Raw genomic sequence first — 25,512 nt, 5'->3', positions numbered from 1 at the left:
AGTCGTGGGGAGCCCCGCCCCGAGGTTAAGACTGTGGACTCAGACCTGGGGAGGTGATGTTTGAGCTTGCTCTGAAGCACCCCACACACCATGCTGGGGAGACGTGGGCAGCGCCTGGCGCACCCCAAGAGCTCTCCATGGTGTGGTCTTTGGCCACAGTAGCTGATGAGTTCCTGTGAGGCCTGTTCTAGCCTGCCTGTGGTTCCTGGCACAGAGAAAGTTCCCGAGAGATGCACCCATGGAAAAAGCAGTGACGTTGGGTTCTCATTTTGCCCTTTTTGAACAGGAAGGAAGAAGAACAGCGGCATCCCTCCTGGCAAGGTAGCTGTGTGTACGGCCTCCCCGGGGAGAATATCCTGTCCTGACTGAAGGATCCGGGGCCCCCTGGTTTCTGTAGAACATCCCAAGTTTTCTTCAGGATTTTCCTACCCACACCTACTGCCTTGGCCCCACTGAGGCATCAGGGAGAAAAGTTCAAGCTCACGTTGTACTGAGGGTTTGTGAGAAGTGGAGTTGGAAAGTCCAGTCTGTTCATTCCTGCGTGTCACTGGCAGGCAGGTAGCAGGGTATGTCACTCACCTGTGACCACAGCGTGGCCAGGTCATGTTTACTCCGCCGTGAAGGGCCTGCACCCCACCTTCTGCTCCCCCTCCCTGTTTCTTGAACAAACATTTCCAGGGCAGGGCAGATCTTACCCAGGTGCCTGCTGTGGCTATTGGCTATGGCTGCTAGAGAATGAAAACTCGGCTTACGTGACCTTTAAAAAATCACACCTAAAAGGCCTAAAAGGAGAGTGATGCTCTTTACCCATCTGTTTTGTTTTGTTTTGTTTTTAAATCCTTTCATGTTTTGTTTCTACTGGATGCTGGCTTTGGGAAAGAATTATCAGAGTGTTTGCTGTCGATACCAATTGGTGTCCTAAGACCCTGCTAGGATGGGAATATTTTCGTGGAACAAGGGAAGTTGAGAATGAAAAGAATTGTGGGAGCAGAGATGGGCCTGGCCCGGTATGAAGCCTTTTCTTGTACACTGGCTTGTGAAGTAGGCAGGGCTGGTGGGATCATGGCCCTCTCACAGGGAAGAAAACACCGCAGTCAGGGAGGCAAGTGACTGCTCTAAGATGACCCAGATTTGTAGTAGCAAAACCTGCACCACAACCCAACACAGCATTTTGCCTTAAAGCTACTGTCATTTGAACATGCAAGTTCCTTGAGTCTCCTCTGCTCCCCTTCTGCCAACGAATGTTGAAATGTCCATAAAAAGAGGTGCGGAAAAAAAAAGAGGGTGAGCCAAGGGGTGGATAAGCCATGTGCCAGCTAGACAGTCAGCCAGTGCCTCAATAATTGAGAGTTGGCTACACTTAAGCTTGTTTCCAGTGTGTGGTTTCTAAATAGATTTTCAGCATGTGTAAGTCATGAGATCTTTAAACAAAAAGTGAACTTTTTCTGCGTCCCAAGATAGAAAACAAATAAGATTCTCAGGGCACCTGGGTGGCTCAGTGGTTGAGCATCTGCTTTCAGCTCAGGATGTGATCCTGGAGTCCTGGGATTGAGTCCCACATCAGGCTCCCTGCATGGAGCCTGCTTCTCCCTCTGCCTGTGTCTCTGCCTCTCTCTGTGTCTCTCATGAATAAATAAATCTTAAAAAAAAAAAAAAAAGAAAGAAAGAAAAAAAAAAAGAGAAAGAAATAAGAGTCTCTCTCTGGCCCTGCCCTACCCGATTGGTCTTCGGAATACATAGGGAGGTTAGTATGGAAATGCAGGTAGGAGGTCTTTTCCTGTTGCATGCCCCTTCTTGCTGTGACCCAGGGTCAGAGTTCATGACACAGGGCTAACCAGGAACCAGGGTAAAATTAGGTTGGGTCTCAGAAGGGACAGCTAGGGTGAAGAAGGGTTGGTTAGGGGCTTTCATAGAAATGGAGGTTTGCCTCACGACCTCTGGCTCTATCCCAGGCAGTTGTGTGGCCACATGAGGACCAGCAAATCTGGGGAAGCACCCCTCTCCACTCTCTCCCCATCGCTGACTCCCTCTCTTTCTCCAGACCAGTCTTACATTTGGGTCTCATTGCTTACTTTCCTTGCTGACTCTGAGGAAGCTGTTTTTTCCATTCAAGCTGAATGGAAGCTGAGGTTTTGTGGTTTCTGTTGAAACAATTGTGTCCTTTCTGCAATGGAGGAAAGGATTTAAAAGACAACAAAATGCCTCAGAGATCCCTCACTATTCAAGGGAACAACAGATCCCAGCTGTAACTTGATTTGTGAGAGAAGGAGTTGAACATACCATACGTAAATGTCTATTCGGGTGACGAGTATTTTCAAAAGCGATCTGGAGTTAACCTTTCTATGAATGGGGTATTTCAAGGTAAGAATGTATTGTAGCCCAGCTCTTGAGATAAGGAAGGCTGTTTCTTCTTCCAGTTGTTTTGGGCCTTGGCTGGACTCCTTCCCCAGCAGGCAGGTCATCTGGTCTGTGCTTAGACATTGGGGTTTTAAGAGGTGATCACATGCATCCCCTCGCCCCTAGATAGTGCTGCTCCTAAACTATCCCAACAGTTTTCTATCCAGTTTTCAAAGGGTCAGGAGGGAAGATTCTAGAGCCTCCCAAAATTCCTTCTCCAGTGTCTGCCAGTTGTTTCCTGCTGGCTTCCCTGGTGGCTTAACCTGTCAAAGAACAGCTCTGTGATGAGGAGAAAGGAGAAGTGAGACCAGTGTATCCTCGAGTCCAAACGGGACCTTCAGGAAGAAAGGGGACCTTCAGGAGGGGTTTTCCCCCATCACCTGTGACTCATAGTAGACGTCCTCGAGCATGCATGTTTCCTTCCCTGAGAGCGGGGAATGGGAATGCCACCCCCTGACTGGCACCACCCAGGTGGGAGTTCTGGACGCCCCTGGGGATCTCCCCACCCTTGCTGGATGGCTCCAAGTGTTGCTTTAGGACCTGGCCTCACCTGTGACCCTCTTCTGTGCAGAAGTTGCTGGGTACCCTAGAGAACCTTGAAAAAGGCCATTGGCAGCCCGGTCTCGCTGAGGAAGAGGGAGGGAGAAAGAACCAGTGCCTGGGCCTGAGAAAGGGGCCCTGTTAGGGCATTGCTGTCTTAAATAAAGGACTTGTCAACAATGTGCTTTTATTGTCGAGCTGACAAACAAGTTTTTATTGTTGTTGCACCGAGTACTGAGGCCCTCAACAGTGAGGGGTGATCTAAGGGGGACCTTCCAGCCAGATTTCCTATGAGGAAGGCAGACGATGGGGGGGCCTGTGTGGAGGATCAGAGTGCAGCTTAGGTTTGTTTTACCAACAGTTTCTTCTCTGTGTGAGCCTGAGGACAGGGCCTTGGGATAGGATGGCATCCAGCATTCTCAGCGACCCAGGGACAAACTCTAGCACAGAGGAGGGGAGGCAGGTTGGCAGTTGCTGGAGGAATAGCAGAGCCCACGTGACTTCTGGACCTAACCCTGGGGGGGTGGGCATCTTCGTTTCTGCACACACCTGAGTCCCCCGCAGTGCAGGACGAGTGTCCCTCCTTCGTCTGCAGCTGTCCTCCACGGGCAGCTGGCAGATGAGTTCTGGAATCCCCGGGCGGCCCCTGGGTGCAGGCACCGCTCTCCAGCGGCTTTCCTGGAAGGTTCCGCTGCCTGCCCTGCTGCCGCCTGTCTAGGCCTGGGTGACAGAGCTTCTGGGCACTTCCCCGCTCGGGGAGTCAGTGTTGAGGGGATGCCTTGTGAGCACCGTTGCAGGGCAAGAGGACGGTTCTGTCCTATGTGTGAGAGACTCTGTTCTTTCCTTCTGTTCTCCCCCTTCCTCCTTCCTCCGGTCACCTCTCCCTGCTCCCTGCTCCCTGCCCCCGGCCACTTGGCCAGGCTCACGCTCTTCCCCGCCCCGCTCCTGCTCCGTGGGAGGATGTGCAGGAGCCCCGTGGTCCCCCAGGAGCCTGTGTCGCTGGCAAAGCATTATTAATCCGCCATCCCCAAAGAAATCCACTAACGAGCTCCCGGGTCGCCGCGGCCTGAGATAACCGGTGGCTTCTGCCGTCTGTGGACGGAGACCTGGGTTTCAGGCTCCCCGCACTCCTGAGAAGTGAAGCTCGGGCGGCTCTTTCCTGCAGCCTGTTTGGTGGGGGCATTTTTATCTTATCAAGCTAAAAGCCCCAGGAATAGAAAGTTTTCCATTGGGGGAGGTGAGGGAAAGGGCCTCAGCTGGGAAGGAGGAGGCCGCGTCCCAGGTGCCTGCGGCTTCCGTCGGGAAGAGGAGCCGGCTGGGCCGAGGGGAGCAAGGCCCAGGCCTCCCCGGGGCCGGGGAGCCCCACTCATCGGTGCCCCCCTGCCAGCCCAGAGGGACCGCAGACCCCCAGTAGCGGGATGACCGAGGGCTGGGACGAGGAGGCGGCTCCTGCCTGCTTCGGAACAGTGGTGGCGGGGCTCCAGCGGCTCCTTCGCAGGCTCCCCAGGGGCCGCCCCGGGCCCCAGAGGCTCCGGGCCCTGCACAGGTTCTGCCGCCGGGCCCGGCTGGCTCACGGTAGGTGCGAGCTCTGGTCGGGGTCTTCCGGGGCCTCGTGGCACCTGAGGGAGGGGGGGGGGGCTGCTGCTCCTGGGCCCCCTGCTGAGCTCAGCACCGCCTGGCTGGGGGGAGACAGGGGGGCTGACACCCCACCAGCTTTAGGGCCAAGGGCTGGTCTGCGAGCAGCCTGCTGCAGAGGGTTTGGCTGTGGGGTTTAACCGCTCTTCGTTGGCTGAGAATTAAGGCCAAGCGGTCATTCTCGCTGGGGCCCCTGAGCTGGTGGAAGGTGGGCCCTTGGGTGACCGCGTTCTCTACTCCACAACGCCGGAGCCTGAGGGCTGTAGGGTGCCACCGTGGGAGTCACCGCCCAGGCAGGGGCCACTTGCCTGCATGGTTAGGGGAGGTGCCTGTGGGGCCCAGCCTGCGGGCTTCGCAGGGCTGGGGACTACCGGGGACACGGGGGACAGGAGCCCAGCCTCTGGCAGCAACTGGGCCACCCTGGGCACTAATTAGCGGGAGAACTGTCCTTGCCTGGAGAAGGATAATGGCCGTGTGTCATGGGAGTGAAAGATAAAGAGAGACAGGAGCGTTCACATTTTCACGAAACCTTAGGTCATCCTACTTCCCCCCGCCGTTTTTTTCCCAAAGAAAGTAAGCTGAGGCCAACCAAAGCTGGTGGCAGCCCCAGGACCAGGGTCCCGGGCACCTGCCTTTCAGCGCATGGTTCTTTCTGCTGTGTCATGCTATCTCAGCACCTTATATTTCTATAGCACCCTTCTGCCAAAGAGCTGAAGATTTATGTTTGTTTCCATTTAATATCATGTATTCCCTCCAGACCCCTGTGCAGGGAGAGTGAGAAGAGGATCCCCTCACACCCCTGCGCAGGGGGAACGGGAGGGGGGTTATGTGATTTCACAGATGCGGCAGCTCGGAGAAGTAAGGCCCCTTGCTGGGCGCCAGAGCTGCATGGCCAGGCCTGGAACCCCTTGCCCTGGGTCCTAGTCACCTTACTGACCGTTTGCTGCTTCTCTTTGATGGCTGGATCTTCAGAGCACAAAAGCTTTCCTTGGGGCTTCCTGTCCCACTTGTCTGTGCGCTGTTCTTGTACACGTTCGGGAATGGGTGGGCGTCCAGTGGGTCATAACACTGAAACACGAAACCGAACGGTCATCTCTGGGCTGAGATTTTGAGAGGAGAGTTTAAAAGACAACATAACATGATCTTGACTCTAGAAAATACAATTTCTCTGATTGAGGTTTTACCTCTTGAGAAGCAGAAATTTTAATTCAACCAGACCTTATCCCCATTTGGAGACAAATAATCTTAGCCAGCCTGCATAATTTATCCTCATCAGTGGCCTAATACATACTGCTGCCCTCCCTGAGAAGACAGCTGGATGCTGAGTTCCTCAATTTAAATGCTCACTCAGTGTCTTTGTGTTCATCCTCCCCCCTGCAAGAATTATTCAACAGATCATTCCCTTGCTCCTTTGCTATTCAGCCCAAGGAGTTATAGATTTAAGAAATCAATCAGGCCTGGAGTGGCAGCATTAAGGTCAGGGCAAAGGCCGTATTGCACCTAAGATGTGCTCCTTTAACTCGTGTCAGCATTTGGACTTAATGGACCGGAAGAGGGGAGACAGGGCACTCAGAGATGATGAGAGTGGTAGACAGTGGCTGCAGATTTCTAGAAGAGCTCATCTTACTTACAGGAATCCATCAGTAACCTGTAGTACGGCATTTAAGAACATTGGCTTGGAGCCAAGCTAGAGTTGAGTCTGGATCTTGGATTCTTGGCGGGAGGGCCTTCCTCATACAGATGAACCTCTAAGCCTTGTTTTTTTTCCAAGTGTAGACTGGGCAAAGAATCTTGACCTCAAGCTAGTGTTATATAGGTTCAGGATGACATCGGATATAAACCAGTTGACATGATGCTTGTCACATAGCAGGTCCCTCTTTGCAGCTCTTATTTATTGCTCCAGAGAGACTTTTTTTTAAAGATTTTATTTATTTATTCATGAGAAACACACAGAGAGAGGCAGAGACACAGGCAGAGGGAGATACAGGCTCCCTGGGGGAGATCCTAGTGGAAGACTTGATCCCAGGATCCCGGGATCACGACCTGAGCCAAAGGCAGATGCTCAATCACTGAGCCACCCAGGTGCCCCCTCCAGAGAGACTTTGGTAACCACTCCCAGTAGGTCACCCATGCAGGTCCCAGCAAGGCTGTCTGCTCTTCCATCACACCTGGGCTAGGGTGAGCTAGCCACCTGCCTTTCAGTCACAGGGTTCAGAGGTTGTGTGGGCAGAAATGAGGGAGAGGCAAGAAACCCAAATACTTTCTCTGGAAAAGTCCCTGTCATTGAGTTTGCCATGCCACTTAGTTAACAAGGAAGGCTAGTTAGCCCACTGGGCGTCATTAGAGCTGAGCAAGCATGTTGCCAAGGAGCCAGACATATATCATCTTAAAAGGCTGCTCGTGGGTCGGTGGAAAATGGCCTGGGTCTCTCCAGAAGTCTCTGGTGGTCCTGGCTCTACAGGGAACAGCTGTAAGGAAGCCTTTGTGAGTCTCCTGCAGAGGGCCGTTGATGTAATCTATTTACTTTTCTTCTCACTGCAAAAAAGTCTCCTTTCACCCAGTTGGTTGGTGACCCGCACTTGGTATGCAAGTGACATCAAAGCAGGTGTGGAAAAACCAGTTGGATGCAGCAGCCTGGTTGTCCCATAAAGGACTGAACTTGTCTGCTCCTTGGCTTCTGCGGCCTTCTGGCTCTGATGGGCATACCTGTCTGTACACCTGTGTGGGCATTCATAGTTGCACACCCGCCTGAACTTCTTCCACTGCTCTGCAGCCTGCAGATACCCAGGCAGAGCTTCTTGCAAACGTATTTAGCTGTTCTTATCCTTGGGGTCTGTGGGACACTACCAAAAATATACTCAAGGCTAGCAAGAGGCTAGATCACCCTTTACCCCTTCTCAGAGATGGTGCCTGCTTTAAACACAATAAAACAGGGGGACCTGGGTGGCACAGTCGGTTAAGCATCTGACTCTTGGTTTCAGCCCAGGTCATATTCTCAAGGTCATGAGATCAAGTCCCAGTGTTGGGTTCCCTATACAGTGCAGCCTGCTTGAGATTCTATTTCCCTTCCACTGCCCCTCCCCCTGCACATGTGCACGCTCTCACACTCTCTAAAATAAATGAGTGAATGAATGAATGAATAAATCTTTAAAAAAAAAATAAAAGAGAAGCAAAACAAAAAAGACCAGAAAAGACTTCCAAGCTCCTCATTCCATATCTGCCCCTCACTACCAGAGATCATGTTCTTTCTTTATCAGCCACCCAGACACCTCCTTGTGTCTTCTCAGGGGCCCCAGGGATGGGTGGAGGGGACCCTGAGCCTGGGGGAGGGAGACCCCACCTGCTTTGTCTCTCTTACACTCAGAGCAAAGTGACACATGCCTAGGGGAGGCAGAGGCCCCTCCTGAGCAGACCTGAAGCTGAGAGGGCATCTGGCAGCTTCACACTGGCTTTGGATAGCAGGGGCTTGTTACTATTTGTAAAACTCCCTTAAACCCAACTACCTACAATGTTTTTTTCGTTGTTGTTTTTAATATTTATTTATTCATGAGAGACACAGAGAGAGAAACAGAGTCTTAGGCAGAGAGAAGCAGGCTCCATGCAGGGAGTCTGAGGTGGGACTCGATCCAGGACCCCAGGATCACGCCCTGAGCTGAAGGCAGATAGATGCTCAATCACTGAGCCACCCAGGCGTCCCACTTACAATGTTTTAAAATATTTTTTTTCTTTCCTTAAGGTGCTCTGGCAATAGAATTAATTTTTTTTCCATGGTGGTAATCAAAATAGGACATATCTATACTGGAAAAAAATGTGTGTATGTGTATATTATATATATATAAAATGTATGATGTGTGTATATATATATATTTTTTCATCTACTTGTTCCTGTTATGGAAAGTCTCTGGCTTTAACATGCTATCTTTTAGAACAGTGGTTCACTTAGGAGGCCCTCAAAAAGTGTGTGTTGAATGAATGCATGCATGTGCACATGAATAACAGACTAATAGCTAGGTTTATGTGGAAAGATGGGCATAACTGTATAAAAAGGTTTAATATTATCTCTGTGGATCTCTGACTACATGTGTCCTGATGGGTGCACATAACTGCCCCTGTTGAAAAATTGTGCCATATCTTTGCACTTCTGTCTGGCCATACCCTAAATACAACTTGAACTTTTGTGGATATGGTGTCAGAGGGTCCAGAGGACAAATCTGTGGACACTTGCACACAAAGGAGATCCATGTGGCTTTTGGGCCCCCGCTTGAAATCATTTCCTTTGACATTTCCCCAAAACGTTTTGCCTCTTACTATTATTATCCAAGGGTGTGGGGGGATTCTCAGAGGTGCTTTGTGATATCACACAGAGGCCAGCAGACTCGCCCACTTCTCTTTTCTTCATCCACATCTCCTCTCAGCCACCACTGTCATCAAGAAACCACCGCACGAAGCCACAGTGCTATAGTGCTACTCATAATATATGGGTGCATCTCTTTAAGGTGCTTGAAGCATTGTTGGGAAACACAGGGCATATAGAAATAGAATACCAAAAAAATTTCAGTTGAGCAAAAGACTAACTACAATACATGAAAAATAGTTTTGGGGTGCCTGTGTGGCTCAGTTGTTTGAACGTCTGCCTTTGGCTTGGGTCACGATCCTGGAATCCTGTGATCGAGCCCCATGTCCAGCTCTCTGCTTTGTGGGGAGTCTGCTTCTCCCTCTCCCTCTGCTCCTCCCCCTGCTCATGGCTGATGAATAAATAAAATTTTATTTTATTGATTTATTTTTTTAAGATTTTATTTATTCATTCATGAGAGAGAGAGAGAGAGAGAGAGAGAGAGAGGCAGAGACACAGGCAGAGGGAGAAGCAGGCTCCACGCAGGGAGCCCGAGGTAGGATCCCATCCTGGGTCTCCAGGATTAGGCCCTGGGCCGAAGGCAGGCGCTAAACCACTGAGCCACCCAGAGATCTTCATAAATAAAATTTTAAAAGAAAAATAGTTTCACTGATATAAAAAGACTGAATTCAAAAGTAGAATGAACTGTAGAGACTGTGGGAATTATGGCTACAATAGGGTGTCCATGTTATAAACATCGGAAGTGTAAATAATATATTAAAAACTAGGGCGTGGGGGCAGAAGGGCCGGAGGGAGCACTCTGGCGTAGTACCAGCTCAGGTTGAAGCATGCCTCGTTAAAAATGGCTCAACCCTATTAAGTCTATTCACAATTTTAAACGTATATACACATATGCACGGGACAGGGAGCATGCAAATACACTCTAGGGTATAGCACCCCCAAAGACTGAAGTGGCAGGAAACGGCCAGGTGGGAGAGGTGCACTGTGGCCAGGCCCTGCACCCTGCCTCACGGGGCCCAGGGAGGGCACCGTTTGACACTTCCCTCACTTCCGGCATCTGTCTGAACTTGTGAACTGTCCTGCCCTCCCTCACTGCACCTGCCCCTCCCCGGACCCCCCCAGCCCACATCCACAGCCTGGCCTGGCCACAGTGCCTTTCTTTTGTTGGTGCTTTCGGCCTGGGGATGTATGGCTGTGCTGGAGGTAGATGATTAATGGGGCAAGAGGCACACCCACCCACACCCACTCTCATGGGGCAGGATTGTGCCTCTGCAGGCCAGCCTGGGCACCCAGGGTCTTCCAGCCCGGCAGGGGACGAGTAGGGGAGAAGCCAGGCTCTGGCATCAATGACTGATCCTTGAGGCCCAGTGACCAAGGTCCCAGAAAGAATCCTGTTGTTTGCTTTAATCCCCGAGCAACAGGGCAGGACCCTTTAACCTTCCCTTCAGTACCAAAGTGTCACTCAAGAGCGCACATCAACCCCACCTGGCCCTGCCACCCGCCAAACCCACCTGGGCACTTTGGGAGAGGGTGGAGACCGGGATCTTGGGGTGGCTGTGTGTCCTCAGTTCACCCGAGGCACGCCAGCACCACCCCACCTCTGCAGCACTTTCCCTGCTCTGAGCCTGACCCGGGGGAGCCTGCTTCCCAGAAGGCCCGCCCGTCCCAGCCCTCTGTTCTCTGGGAACTGAACGTCTGATCCAGGCCTGAGCATGTGCAGGCGCGTCTCCTCCTGGCTCTTCCCTCAAAAGCAGTGGTCTGAGTGCAACCAGCTGCCCACCTTCCCAGGAGGGACCTGCCCACAATCTCTCACCTGGGATGTGGGCCTGGCTGCCCCGTCGCTCCTCTCCCGCTACATCGACCCTTCCTACTGGCCTCCCGGCTTGCTTTCTGCCACATTCTGTGGGCTATGGGCTGTGTGTGTCTGTGTGTTGGATTGGGGCTGCACAGTGGCTCAGGGGAGGCAGTTGTGTGTCTCCAGACTGTCCGGGCTAAGGTGGGGCGTGCTGAGTGCCCTCAGGGGTGGCCTGCCCTCTCAAACAAGAAACTCCAGTATATGGTCTCAACAGGGCTTGAGGGACTTCCTGGAAACACAGCTGTAGACGCCCTGAGCTGGCTGCCTGCCCCCAGGAGTGGGAAGGTTCCATTCCCTTGCTCCGCCCTCACCAGGAGTTTAGCCAGGAGCATGAAAAACGTATATAGATGGTGCTGATTCTGGCAATTGCTACAGACCTCCAAGCTTGACAAATCATAGTCTCTCTACCTTCCCGCCCTCCAATACAACTCCCCCTCTCACGTCCCTGGTTTATTCCTCTGGGCCCATCAAAGACAGGGCAGGAGGGAGGTTGGAGCAGGTAGGAGGAACTTCTTGGAAAGTTGCATGCCTCTCCTAACTGTAACACATTGGAAGACAGCACCAAAGCAGAGAGGTTTTTTGGCTGGCATCACATGCTGAAGCGGGGCACCCAGACTCCCACAGTGTTAAAGATGACACCTGCCATTTATTGAGCACCTACTATGTGCCAGGCAGTGTTGGATGCTTTCCATGCAATCTCTTTCATTTTGGCAACGAATCTGCTGGCAAGGGAGATATTACTACTTCCATTTTGCAGGTGAAGACATTGAGGCTAAATAAATTCTATGTTACTGAGGTTAGGTAAATTGTCCAGGCATCTTATACTCAATTAGAGGTGAACTTGGGCTCCTACTCTGATCCATGTGACTCTGGAGGCCAGATTCTGTCCATTTCCCAGCTCCTGATTCAGTGCTCCATCCCCTGCACTTCTCAAAGACCTCTGTCATGCGCAGCAAGCAGTGCAGTTCAGGGCACCTCATGGTCTAAGGATTTCTGATTTACTGCTGATGAATGGGGGGCATTTTGGTGCCTCTGTGAGGCAGCTGGTTCTGGAAGCCCCGTGTTCATCCTGCTTGCTTTCCTGCCGTGCTCTCTCTCCACGTGATGAGGCTGTTGGCTCTGCTGTGGTGACACAGAGAACAGCAGAGGTACAGAGGCCAGGCCTCTTTGCGTGGGGGAGGCCGAGAGCTCACTGCTTGTGGAGCTTGACCGTGGCTGATGAGCCAGCCTCTCTGGAAAGGCTACCCTGGGATCTCAGCGCAAGAACCGCTAGCTATTGCCCACGTAGTTCAGCATCTCCCGGATGTGGCATCCTGGAGATAAAGGGGCCATGTTTGGAGAGGGGTTCCTGAGCTCCCAGGCAGGGTGGCTCGGCTGGGCGGGGGCCGGAGCTGTGAACTGACTCTTCCCAGGACCAGGTGGAGAGCTCGGGGGGGGGGGGGGGGGGTGGTGGATGCTATGGCCATTACCTGCTGGGGTGGAGGATGGAGGAGGCACTCACTGCTCAAATCCCTTTGACTCACGCTATCTTCTGGGCTTGGATCACCTCCCCAGCTCTGACGAAGCCTGCCCTGGCCTCAAGTAGGGCAAGGCAGGGGACCTGGGACCCCGCGAAGAGGACGGCTCTGAGGAATGGTTTCCCTGCGGACAGCAGCCAAATGTGGTGGATCTTCACACCAGCTCTGCTGCTATTGAGCTGTGAGGCTCTCAGCAAGTCTTTTCACCCCTCTAAGTCTTTACATCCTCATCCCTAAACTTGGGGTAGACCAAAGGAGCGAGAGAACTACATCCACACAAAAACCCACAGGTGGATGTTTCTAGCAGCCTTGCTCATAACTTCCAAAGCCTGGGAGCCAACGAGACGTCCTTCAGTAGGTGAACGGACAGAGGAGCTTGGTCCATGCACACGGTGCAATGTTAGGACCACATGCACTATCCAGCCATGAAAAGACACAGCAGCTTTAAATGCACGTTGCTAAGTGAAGGAAGCCGATCCCAAAAGGCTACATACTGTATGGTTCCAACTATGTGACCTTCTGGAAAAGGCAGAACTACAGAAGCAGTAAAAAAAAATCAGCGGTTACCAGTGGGGAGAGGGTGGGAGGGATGGATCGGCAGAGCACAGGGGATGTTTAGGGCAATGAAACTCCTCTGTATGGTACTATAAATGTGGATTCCCTATTATTACACACTTGCCCAAACTCATAGAGTGTGCACCCCCAACGCTGAGCCCTAGGTGAACCAGGGCTCTGGATAACTATGTGCAGTGTAGGCTCATCACTTAGGGCAAACGTGCCACTCTGCTGGGAGCAACCCATCCCATGAGGGGTTTTGGCGAGGGGGTGGCAGGAAGTGCACGGACAGTCTCTGTGTACTTGTGCTCAGTTTTGCTTCACACCTAAAACTGCTCTAAAAAATGAACTATATTTTTAAAAATAGGGATAGCAACGTGTCATACAGGCATAGTACTGATTTTGTGAAATGACATATATAGATTGTCAGGCATGTTGTAGGAGGCATATAATGGCACCTGCTGCCATTGCAGTGTGGGTACGTGATTTTTCTTTGTTCCTTTTTTGTGGCATTTTTCCCACTGGCCAAGAACATTCATTATAAAAACTTAGCAACTGTGCAGAAAGGAAAACCCCCTGAAATCCCATTTCTCAGTGTGAGCACGCCACTTCCAGGTAGCTCTCTGGGACCAGTGTGTATATAGGCATGTGCATATTTTGATATAATGAGGACCATAGAAAAAAAACTTATTTTTTCAATGATACGTTTGTGGACATTTTTCTAGGTTGACCAAGGTCCATCTACATCATGATTATATAATGGCTAAGTAGTATTTATTTTTAAAAATATCATATCTGTAACTGGCCCCCAGTAGGTGGATACGGGGTATTTTTGGCAATTTGTGGTTATAAACAACCATGTGATGAACATTTTAGTGAAGAGATATTTAGATACAAATAAATATACACTCAGGATGAATTACAGTAGGAAATTTGTATTGTTGATTAGGTAAGAACCTTCTCGTTTACCCACAACTTCTTTGGTATGGAACAGTATCAGCTCAGTTAACAGTTTCTGAAACCTGAGCAAGATTTTAGAAGTTCGAATAGTAGAGGGGTGTGGGTAGGAAGGAAAGGAATGGGGACATTTAGGGGAGGACAGAGGCGCTTCTCTGAGGTAGGGAAGGGTGGCCGGTTACCAGGCTCCATGTCCACCTGGTGCCTCACGTACACAGGGAGCTGAGCCATGAGGCCTCCCTTGCTGGAGCATAGGGGTTCAGCAGAGGTCTGAGGGTGCATCAGGACCTTTTGCGTCAGATCTTGGAGGAAAGTCAGTGGGCACGAATAGGATCTGCATAAACAAGCTTCTGGAATGAGGATGCCTGATGCTGTGGCCACTGGTAAGATCCACCTTGGATTTCGGCCAGGTAATAAGAATAGTTAATATATGTTGAACTCTTTTTTTTTTAAATTTTTTTATTATTTATTTATGATAGTCACACAGAGAGAGAGAGGCAGAGACACAGGCAGAGGGAGAAGCAGGCTCCATGCACCAGGAGCCCAATGTGGGATTCGATCCCGGGTCTCCAGGATCGCGCCCTGGGCCAAAGGCAGGCGCCAAACCGCTGTGCCACCCAGGGATCCCAGTATGTTGAACTCTTTGTATCAGATCTTGTGTTCCTATTTACGTAAGGATCTCATTCAGTTCTCATGGCAAGGCTGCCAGGCAGATACTGCTCTCACCTCCATATGACAGAGAGGGAGCTGAGGCACAGAGAGCACTAGCCTGCGATCAGATCCCGCTCACACTCCGGCCAAAGGCAGAGCACCACTCCTTACTCTGGTCCTTCATCCAGTTCATACCAGACCCCCTCTGAATGTTTAATAGTGCCTGGTCCTCTCGAGCACTGAGCGGGGCCCAGAGCAGGGCTTGGGACTTGGGGGAGCGGTGTCACAGAGAGTCCATTAACCCATGGGTCCTTTGGAAGAGGGTCTGAGGGGAAGTTTGGGGGTGACATGGAGAGGGGCGCTCCTGGCTGGGGGAGCAGGCAGGCTTGAGGCTGCGGGGTGATGGTGCGGTGGGGCTGCAGGTGGTGGAGCAGGATGGGTGGGTGCCGTGGTTTTGGAGGCGACCTGGGTGGTCTCTGAGCAGCCACAGCTGGTCCAGCTGAGAGGCTTGTGTGCAGTGACTCCCGGTGCAAGAACGGGGGACCTTTGAAGGGTCCCGTGAAGGTCTGAGAAGGGACCCCTGGTACTGAGGACTGTCCTCATGGACTTGCGCTGGATGACCAGGCCAGCCTTTACTTCTGCTTTTTAAAAACTTAGGTTAACACTGTATTTTTCCAGTGCCCTTTTTTGTTTTGTTTGTTGTTTTGTTAGTACTGTCTCAGAACAAAATTATTTTAAAATCAAAAAGCCACTTGTGGGATCCCTGGGTGGCTCAGTGGTTTAACACCTGCCTTTGGTCCAGGGCACGATCCTGGAGTCCTGGGATCGAGTCCCACGTCGGGCTCCCGGCACGGAGCCTGCTTCTCTCTCTGCCTGTGTCTCTGCCTCTCTCTCTCTCTCTCTCTATTTATCTCCTCTTCTGAGACAGAAGTTGTCACTTCACTCAGTTGAATAAACTTTCTTTAAAAAAAAAAAAAAGCCACTTGTGTGTTGCTTTGAGATGACTGGCTGGAGGAAGAAGGCTGGTGAGACTGCAGATCACTCACCGGGAGCTGAGTGGGGCAAACTCTGGCTGTCAGTGCAGTGCTGGGGGCAGGGGGGCGGTCACCGGGGGTCCCCTGTGCGGTGCTCTGCATCAGGAACCCCACTGAATCCTCATGGTAGCCCTGTGAGCTGGCTCATTCCCCTTGTGGTGTCGAGGGGATTAATGCTCAGAGAAGTTCAATAACTTACCCAAGGCCATGGACCTGGTTGAGTGTGATTGAAGGCCTACCACAACGTTCGTTCTCTTGCCATTACACCTCAGTACAGGCCTGTCCCTGGGGGCAAAAGGGGGAAGTAGAAAGGTTTGTTCTGAGGTTTACCTTCTCCAAGAAGGTGTGGGGTGCCCAGAGAATGGGCATGGGGCTCCTAGATTCCCCCTTGGGCCTCAGAGGTGGCTTGGCCAAGCAGGGTGAGAAGGTGCTCTTCACTGACCCTAGAGTGACTGCGAGGAAGGACTGTGGGCTCGCTGCAGACCAGGCTGTGTATCCTGGGTGCCAGCCTCCGCCCTCGCCCCGTGCCTTGGCCTCAGAGGGAGTTCAGTAGAGAGCTCCGTGTCATCTCAGGGTCTTGCAGGCAGCTCTGGGGTGAAAGGGCCTGAAGTTTCCTTATCAGACTTGCAGCCTTCCAAACCCATATAAATCTCTGTGTTAAGCCACTGGTTCGTGGTGCTTTGTTACAGCAGCTGGGAAACTAGAGCAGTCTGGGTGCTGAGGGTGGTCCCAGCAGCCCTGTCTCCATCCTGGCACAGGGGTCCCCCTTGGAGAAGGACCCCTCTTATGATTTGTCTCCATCACTTCTCTTTACGGTTGGCCCCTCTATTTCCACAGGTCCCTCTTGCAGGACCTGGAGGCACATTTATTTTTGTCCATGCATCCCCTGGGAATGGGGCCAAGGTTAAAGCTGGAAGGGAAGGGTGGAGACCGGAAGGGATAATAATTCTATTTTATAGATGACAGTACTAAGGTCAAGACATGCCAGTTGTCCCAAAGATACTCCGATTAGAACCTAGGAGCGCTGCTCCCTGAACTTTGCTGCCTCTTGTTGGGGAGATCCTCATCCTATTTTGTGACGGCAGAGCGCCCTGCCCTCTCTTGGCCCCTGCGATGTGGGAATGGAATCGCCTGGAATCTGGTCCATTTTTCAAGCTCCCTAGAGCCTCCCTCACCAAGAAAAATTCCCTGGCTGCTGTGGCTGGCAGGGGTCTCTGTCCCCTGAACAGGCTCCCTGGAACCGTTGGGCAGTCAGGCCCAGCTCCGTGCTGCTCACTTGTTAGTCGTCTTCACGTGCGGATCCCTCTGCCCAGGCAGCAGGCCTTCCCAGAGGGCCTGTCTTGTTCCTCCTCTCCCTCGGGTGTGGAGGTCTGCGTGCAAGGCATTGGAGTTGTCGCCAAAGATCGTGGTGCCAGCTGTTCTGGGAAGGCTGGGCCATTCCCCGGGGGGCCTGTGTGGCCCTGAGCCTCCCAGGGGCCCCCACCCTTTCTGTGTCCAGATTGAGCACCAGCTGGAGGCCGTGGAGGGCCGTGGATACCAAGGAGTTGGCTTGGCAGCACCTCACGATGAGCTGTGACGAGGGAAGGAGGGCTGCGGGGGGTCAAGCACCGGGTCCGGCAACGCGGCCCTGCCTCGGGAGTCTTGTGCGTGTCTCCACAAGAACAGGCCTGCGGGCCGCTCGCTGTGGTGGCGGGGCTTGCTTCTGTGTTTGGAGAAGGCCATGGGGGCTCTGACCTCATCTCTGCTGGCCTGGCCATAGTGTTTCCAGGGCCTGGAAGCATCAAGATGTGCTTCAGTGGTTTTGCTACAGTCTGTGATTACACCGTCTGATGGAACAGTCGTTGGTGCTCAAATATGCTTTTTATAAAAATCCCCAAATACTCTTCCTGGAGTCTTCTGTTCCCTGGCTCTGTCTAGCTCAGCACTGGGACTGTAAAAACAAAAAACAAAACAAAACAAAAACAAAAAACCCCCCGTGTCTCAGAGGTTTTTGGTGCTGTTTTCAGGGGGCACACGTGTGTGCGTGCGTGTGTGTGTGAGAGAGAGAGAGACAGACAGACAGAGACGGAGACAGCAGAGGGACAGAATATGAGAGAATCAGAGGCACCTGTGGACATACAGAGCCTGTGTCAACAGTCCCAGGAGTTCAAAGAAGAGACTGGAAGACTCCTCCCGTCTCGAGACGCTTTCCCACTTGTGAGTTGGTGGCAGCTCTTGCTGTGAGCTAGGAGAGCTTCTAGCCCTTGCCGCTCTGCCTTGTTTGCACTTCTTGGCATCCCTGGAACATTCTTCATGGCTCAGAGCGCAGCCAGAACCTGCACAGGTGTGTCCCCGGAGCGGGGCCCAGAACAAAACTTCTCTGTGTGGCTCCGGCCTCGGTGCTGCCTTATCTAAGCCCTGGCATTTCCGGGCACTGTGGGCAAGGGAGGCTTGGCCTGCACATCCCCCTGCATGGTTCACCCCACTGGGAGTGAGGCCGGGCAGAGATCTCCTACTGGCAGGGGCAGGAGGGCATGTGGGCGCTTGGCAGGGACGGAGTACAAGCCTCAGACCATGGCTTCACCATTCTGTCTCCAGGTGCGGGGGCGGCTTCTGTGGGGGAGAGTTAGGAAGGCCTAGGCAAGGGTGGGGTCTGCCGGAGGGGACGATGGTGGCCTTCGGGCATGAGGGTGGTAAGCCAGAGAGCTTCTAAATGCCATCCCTGAAGGGTAGCCCAGAGCTTCAGCCCACTGAGTCAGAGGCTTGCGGGGTTCTGGGATCTCTGTGTGTCCCTGCATTTGTGAAAGTGCTCCCCTGCAGACAACAGTGGTGCTCCTCCTTGGGGGCGTAAAGGAGGAGGGCAACTGCAGGGAGTGGAGGTTTCACTCCAAAACTCCCTAGCGGAGGAGCGGGAGAAGAGGAGGCCCGGCCCTGGCCCAAGACGCAGTGCGCTACAGCAGCTTTCAGAAGAGTCCAGGGACGCCTGGGTGGCTCAGTGGTTGAGCGTCTGCCTTTGGCCCAGGGCGTGATCCTGGTCCCAGGCTCGAGTCCCACATCGGGCTCCCTGCATGGAGCCTGCTTTTCCTTCTGCCTATGTCTCTGCCTCTCTCTGTGTGTCTCTCATTAATAAATAAATAAAATCTTAAAAAAAAAAAAAACTAAAGAGAAGAGTCCAGATGGGTTTTTGGAGCTTGTTACCAAGGAAGGCAAAGACAGGAGCCTGAGCCCTTGTCAGCCAGAAGTGGTCCCCTAGTCCCCAGATTATCCAAACAAGCACAGGCTGTCATGTCCCCTGCCACAGCCTTGCCCACACCAGCCCATCCCCACAAGTACCACACTCAGGAAGTCAGTCTTCCCAAGGGAGACTGCACACCCTCCTGGGCTGGGTCTTCTGGCCAAGCTGTGGCAGCTCCAGGGCAGTGACCCCAGCTGGCCCAGCAGCTCCCTGTGGGAACCCCACCGAAACCAGCACAGATCTGAGCATTTTACCTGCTGGTGGACTTGCATGGATTTCTTTTGCTGCCAACCTTTGCTTCCCTCCCATCCTCCCCGGTACTCTCTCTCCCTTGCCTGGCCAAGCTTCACTGCCTCTTGCCAAAGAGGCTCCAGAGAGACCTCCCGAAGAAGCTGGCAGCCGTGAGCAGCACTGGCTCTGTTGCTAAGCTATGTGTCATTGGGGAAACTCCCTTTACCCCCTCTGAGCCTCAGTTTCCCCACCTCTAAAAAGTAGTTCCCAAGGCTCTTTTCAGATCTGGAGATGAAGTCCTGCTTCCATGGAAGTGAACATTATCTATGAAATGTATGCTCTCCCTGGAGCACCTGATTTGGGATGTTGTCTAGAGGCCCTTTTGGCTGGAGTAGAGAAGTCACCTCCACATTTCCAGTCGGGGTAGGGTCAAAGACAGATAGCAGCCCTTCCTGTTGGTGATATTGCCTCTGTCCCTGGAGGCACTTTTGATTCCTTAAGGCCTGTTCTCCCCTAGAACCATAAACTTCCTTATGCACCAGGTGGGGAAGCTAATACCTGTGTTTTACAGGTTGGCGGAATGAGGCCCAGGAAAGTTGTCTTTCTCCAGGGATCCGTGACCCCTGGTGATTAAATTAGCAGAAAGAGCACCAGCCTGAAGTCAGATTATCTGACCTTGAGAAAATCACTAAGGTCCCTAGACCCCAATTTCCTGTCTGTAAGGTAGCAATAATAATGATTGCAAGGTCCCAGAAAATAATGGAGGTGAACACAGCTTGCACACGTGTAAAACACACATTAACTCTCACCAGCCCTGGTGGCCCCGAGGCGTTCTTCCCCCTTCCACTTCCCTCCTGCACATTCTTCCTTCCTGAGCTAAATGCAGTCTCCCAGGCTATTTCCCTGGGTGGAAGGGGAGAGAATCCTGCCTGACTCCTAATCCTCTGGTGGTTCTTTCCGTCCAGACTGTAAATTCACCTGCCACCCGGAGTGCCGCAACCTGATCCAGCTGGACTGCAGCCGGCAGGAAGGCCCATCCCGGGACAGACCTTCTCCAGAAAGCACCCTCGCTCCCATCTCCAGCCAGGTAGGCAGCAACGTCCCAGGACCAGGCTGGGATCAGCTTCTGCTGGTATCCCAGGCTGCACTCTGCCCCGGAGCTCCGGTGGGCAGGAGGGGGCAGGACTACTCCATGCATGCTGGATGTTGGGGTCTCCTGCTGGCCAGATGCACCCCTTTCCGAGGGATTGGGAGGATGGAATAGAAATTCAGAGGTGCTCTTTAGGGCTCTCCAAGCACAGGGTCTGGGTTCCAAACCAGAGGTGTGGGTCTAGGAGGGCAGGAAGGAGAGGAGGCTCCAGAAGGAGCCTCCCAGAAGGTCCTTCGGAGCCTCATAGCCCTGGGGAGCGGGAATGTTGAGGCCGAGGCTCCTCAAGCATATCGTCGTGACTGCCAATCAGGCAGCCAGCCTGGATTCAACTTGAGAAGGGCCAGGCAGAGATTCTTTCCTCATGTTAAAGAACCAGGAAACTGATGCTCAAAGTGGCTTTTGGTTCTGGGTTTTGCCAAGACACTTGAACCAGGATGTGTCCAAACTTTGATGTCTGGGATTTGGAATGGAGACAGGAGAACGTTTTTTGATTCTTGCCTTGAACAAGCATTTACTGAATATTCACTGTGTACCAAGCACTCGTGAAAGTGGGGCTAACAAACAATACATCACCGCTCTTATCCACACAGAGCTTACATTCCATCAGGGGAGGCAGGATGCAACCAAATAGTATATACCATGATGCATGTTGCAGTGAAAATATGAATCAAGTGTTTTGAGTATGCGAGGCAATTGGTTCTGTTGGGAGAAATCAGGGAGGACTTCCCAGAGGAGGTGTCATTCAATCTGATCCTCAATGTATGAGTCCTCGGTTACTGACTGGTCAAGGAAGTAAGGAGTGTTCCCAGACATCATTCATTTCTTCATTTAACAAATATGTTTTGAATGTTGACCATGTGCTAGGCCCAGGAATGCCAAGGACTTAGTGATGAAGGGAACAGACCTGGCCTCTGCCCTTCCTGTGCTTGCAGTAGAGTGGGGGGGAGGGGTGAGATTTTAAACAAATAAACACCATATTTATGAGGAAAAAACCCAGAGTACTCTGAGAGACAGTATAGGTGCTGCCTGACTGGTTATTTCCTGAAGAGAATACCAGTGGCCCTGGGAAATCCCAAGTCAGCCACAACTTCCCAGACTAGCCCTCTGTAGGCATCTTCTGGCCATGATGCGCATGATCAACAATGTAGTCACTTAATCTGCCTATGGGTGTTATCAGCCTTTTTCTCCCACTAGGAAAGCATTGTCAGAAAGTAAATATGATGTATGATTTTATAAGAATGAGATTGAATCGATTCTAAGATACATATTTAAGAAATTCTGTGCATCCTCCATACACTTTGGAATAGTACCTGTTTATAGTGTAGCCTGACCGTAACCAGGCCTCTTGGGAGGGCCTTGCCCCACGACAGGTGAGGAGGAAAGGGAGACAGATCTGACTACCCAAACCCCGGTGAATGATGCACAATTTTGCTAAAGATCTTCCTTATAAGACGGAGGAGGTGGGGCACCTGGGGGACTCAGTGGTTGAGCGGCTGCCTTCAGCTCAGGGCATGATCCCGGGGTCCTGGGATAGAGTCCCTCATCGGGCTCCCTGTAGGGAGCCTGCTTCTCCATCTGCCCATGTCTTTGCCTCTTTCTCTGTGTCTCTCATGAATAAATAAATAAAATCTTAAAAAAAAAAAAAAGAGGGAGGAGGGAGGTTCCATAGTACACATATATATATTTCCTTAAAAAAGGCAGTTTCTGAAGACATTTTTGGTTGTCTGAGGTGATGCTACTGGCATTTAGCAGGAGAGGCTACAGCTGCTGCTGAACACCCTTCATCATACAGGACAGGCCCCCACAACAAAGACTTATCAGGCCCCAAATGCCAACAGTGCGGAGGTTGGGAAACCTGGCCCTGGGGCCGGTTAGCCAGGCCCCAAGTGTGGGCAGAAGGCCCCAGGGCTGGCCCTGGAGTTGGCTGTGTACCTTGTCTCAGCAGACAGGGGCTTCCGCGTCTGAGTATTTGGAAGCATAGTGGCCTCTTTTCCTCTGTTGGGAAGAGGAGTTAGACTCAGAACCCTCTGGCAAGCTGAATCAAAGCTTTGTCTACAGGAGATCCATCACTGATCTATAGAATGAGCCATAAAGAACCCCATAGAAGGACCCCAGAGTCCCACACGGGTGCTGAACGGCCCCAGCTACACACAGCCCGGCCTGGGGCTCGCTCCCGGGGCCAGGTCAGGCTGTCATGTTTGCCTTGGACAGGCCTGACTGCGTGCTTCAGCAGGAGGGCAGGGCCCAGCCTTCGATCAATAAAGCCTGGGCCCTGCTCCAGGCTCACTCCCCTTCTCTATAAAGCTTGTCTGTGTTGGTTTCCGCCTTGACCAGGTTTTCAGTGAAATACCAGGATGCAGCTTTCCTTCACCTTGACGTGGTCACCTGGGCTGAGCTAGCTTCACAGGCCACTGCCATCTTCAGCGGAGGGAGGGGGCTCTGTTGTTGCTCAGCCAGTTTGGGGGGGGGGTGCACATCTGGCTGCTCAGACGATGTGGTATCATTTCTCCTTTCGACTCTTTAAGGAAAAGAAAATCCCTCATTTTCCACCATCCAGAGGAGACCAGTTAGTTAACATTTTTATATTTTCTTCCCATACATTCATACACTTTTCAAAAACATGGTTGAGATCATCCCCTAGATAAGTTTTGGGCCTCCACCTTTTAAAAGCTGTGATGCCAAGGTTCTGGCTGTCTCCTGGGTCTGCCATGCCCAAGGGAGGCATGGAGGGAGGAGGGGGGCAGGAGTGTGAGGGGGTGGAGATGGACGCAGAGCCCCCCCCCCTCAAACTCACAAGGCCATGGGGGTCGAGCCTGTTTCCCCCAAGTGGAGAAACAGACGACAGGCAGCTGCTGTGCTTTCTCCACCACAAAACAGTGCTTTTTCAGTCTCTCCTCAGAGAGCTCTATGGTCTGTGATAGGCGACTTTTTCCTTAGGCCCCCATTGTTGACCTAGCAAATCTCCTTGTTTCTCCTCCCTAGATCCCTTCTTCATTTGAAGCCTGATTCCTAGAGAACATCGTTGGCCCTGGCCAAAGACCACAATAAGTTGCCAGCATGGCTGTTGTTCCTTTGTTGGGCGCTTATATTCCAAAGACTTTAGACTTCAGATGGCCTCGAGGCACCTGGGTGGCTCAGCGGTTGAGTGTCTACTTTGGGCTCTGGTCGTGATCCCGTGATCCCATGATCCCGGGGTCCTGGGTTCAAATCCCACATTGGGCTCCCTGCAGGGAGCCTGCTTCTCCCTCTGTCTGTGTCTCTGCCTCTCTCTCTCTGTCTCTCTCTCATGAATAAATAAATAAAATCTTTAGACTTCAGGTGGCCCTAAAGTTGCTCCCCGGCTGAAAAAACAAACCTGTCAGGGACTCCCCAGTGCCTCCCAATGGAGTGCGACTTTACCAGTTTGGTCCAGGCCTTTCATTGCCTTCAAGGAAGCGGACCCCAAGGATGGAAGTTCTCGGCCCCCCACCTTTGGTTCTCATCACCCCTGGCAGCCCAGGGAGGCCCAGCAGCTCTGCCTCTCCGGCCTTTGGTGCCACTTGTCTGGGTACATCGAGGTCCAGATGATAAGCAAAAAACATAAGCACTCTTCCTTCTCAGCAAATCACTCACAGCCGGACACAGACTCTGTCTTCGGAGCCCAGGCTCCTTCCCCCTGCCCCTGCCCCTCCTGGAGCTGGGAGCAGGAGCCAGGAAGGGCTCTGGGAAGCCAGCCCACCCCTGGCCCCACAGCCTGGCCCCTCCCTCAGCAGTTCCCAAACCTCCCTCGGGGCCTGTCCACACTTGGGAGCCTGGCCATTCCCAGGTTCCACCTGTGCTACTATTTACTTAACATTTCTCTTTAAATAGATCCATTTTATTAAATTTAAATAAAACGTGTGTCAAAGGAAATTTGGAAAACCCTCGAATCCCTGGTTTGATGTACTGAGGGGTTTTTTTTTCCCCTGACACATATTCAACTAATACTTAATCTCTGAAATTAAAAAAAAAATGTGTTTCTTAGGACTGCCTCAGATTCTTTTTTTAAAAATATTTATTTATTTATTCATGAGAGACAGAGAGAGAGAGAGACAGGCAGAGACACAGGCAGAGAGAGAAGCAGGCTCCATGCAGGGAGCCCGACTTGGGACTCGATCCCAGAACCCCAGGATCGCCCTGAGCTGAAGGCAGATGCTCAACCACTGAGTCACCCAGACGTCCCGCCTCAGATTCCTTCCACACCTATGTGCTGAGCCAGGCGCTGCTCTAAAATCCTTTAGGTGTGGTCAGTGGGAAATGCTGTGCTCAGAGGCTGGGCTCTTAGGTCATCCCGCGCTTGGATTACCAGGGCCCTGGGTCCAGCACTGCCTAAGGGACGTGGGGAGCAGCGGAGAGCCTGGGGAGCTGGGAGAGAACCCCAGCCCCAGCCGTGGGAGCCGGGGCTCAGGCACTCATCCAAAGGAGAGCTGGATCCGTATGTACTGTGGAGAGTAGTGGGAAGCGAAATCGAACCAGTCACCCCACGGTACACGCAGGGCAGGCCAATCTGTGTTTTGTACATGTGTGTCCGGGGTGGGTTAGAGCAGAGCGAGGGCTTGGGAGCCGCCCAGCAAACCCCTGAAGAGATTTCACTTTGGGGGAGGGTAGGAGTCAAGAGGGGTAGGAGTTAGACAACATCCAGGTTTTGCTGTTGGCATCGGTGCTGTTTTTTGTTTTTTAAAGATTTTATTTATTTATTCATGAGAGACACACACCGAGAGGAGACACAGGCAGAGGGAGACGCACGCTCCCTGCGGGGATCCCGAGGCGGGACTCGACCCCGGGACTCTGAGATCACACCCTGAGCCGAAGCAGCCGCCCAGGCGCCCCCGCATCCCTGCATCGGTGCTGTTTGAATGACTGGTGCTCTCCTGTGTTTACAGGGTAGGATTTTAAGAAGCAAAAAAAATGTTTTCTTAAAGAAAACACAGAGCATCTAGGTGGTAGAAGAGCAGGGTTCTGATCCACGTTGTGTAGGCCACAGACTTGACACGTGTGGCCTGGGGCAAGCCCCGGGGTGTCCGGCCTGGGTTTCCGGGCTGAGAAGCGAGAAGCAGGGGTGCGCCCCGCGTGGTGAGGCTGCGCAGGGAAGGTGTGTGCGGCGCGGCCCAAGGCCCGCGCATCACCAGGCGGCCTCCGCCGGCCCTAGTGGACTTTTTTATCCCGTCCTCCCTGTGCTGAGGCGCGGGGGCCCCCCCATGGCCCCCAACCGCGGAACAGCCCGAAGCTGGGCCAGCCCAGGAATCCTTCGTGGCCGCTCCGGCAGCAGCTCTCCGCGATTCCCGCGCGCCGGGCGGCACGGCCACTTCGCGGTCCGCCGGCCCTTTTTGCGACCAGACTTAGGACTGTCCCCTCCTCCGGGGCCGGGGTACGGAAGGCCCAAGACCCCGTCCACCGCCCAGCT

The 25,512-nt window shown here is 52.6% G+C and overlaps 1 protein-coding gene and 1 long non-coding RNA gene across 2 annotated transcripts in view; one reads left to right on the top strand and one right to left on the bottom strand.

Moving 5' to 3' along the window:
- Nucleotides 1-25,512, top strand: part of RASSF5 (Ras association domain family member 5) — a 66,113-nt gene that overhangs the window by 5,652 nt on the left and 34,949 nt on the right. The window contains exon 2 of the mRNA XM_041773807.1: nucleotides 19,906-20,027. Coding sequence (XP_041629741.1) covers nucleotides 19,906-20,027 — 122 coding nt within the window. The remainder of the gene's footprint in view (nucleotides 1-19,905; nucleotides 20,028-25,512) is intronic.
- Nucleotides 2,807-10,849, bottom strand: LOC121501602. The gene is made up of 3 exons (XR_005990648.1): nucleotides 10,740-10,849; nucleotides 5,510-5,640; nucleotides 2,807-3,754 (listed from the first exon to the last, which is right to left on the bottom strand). It is a non-coding gene; the product is annotated as an uncharacterized LOC121501602 (long non-coding RNA).

This window comes from Vulpes lagopus, chromosome 11 (assembly GCF_018345385.1).
Source record: "Vulpes lagopus strain Blue_001 chromosome 11, ASM1834538v1, whole genome shotgun sequence".
Classification (NCBI taxonomy): Eukaryota; Metazoa; Chordata; class Mammalia; order Carnivora; family Canidae; genus Vulpes; species Vulpes lagopus.
This window is presented reverse-complemented; position numbering and strand designations above follow the sequence as displayed.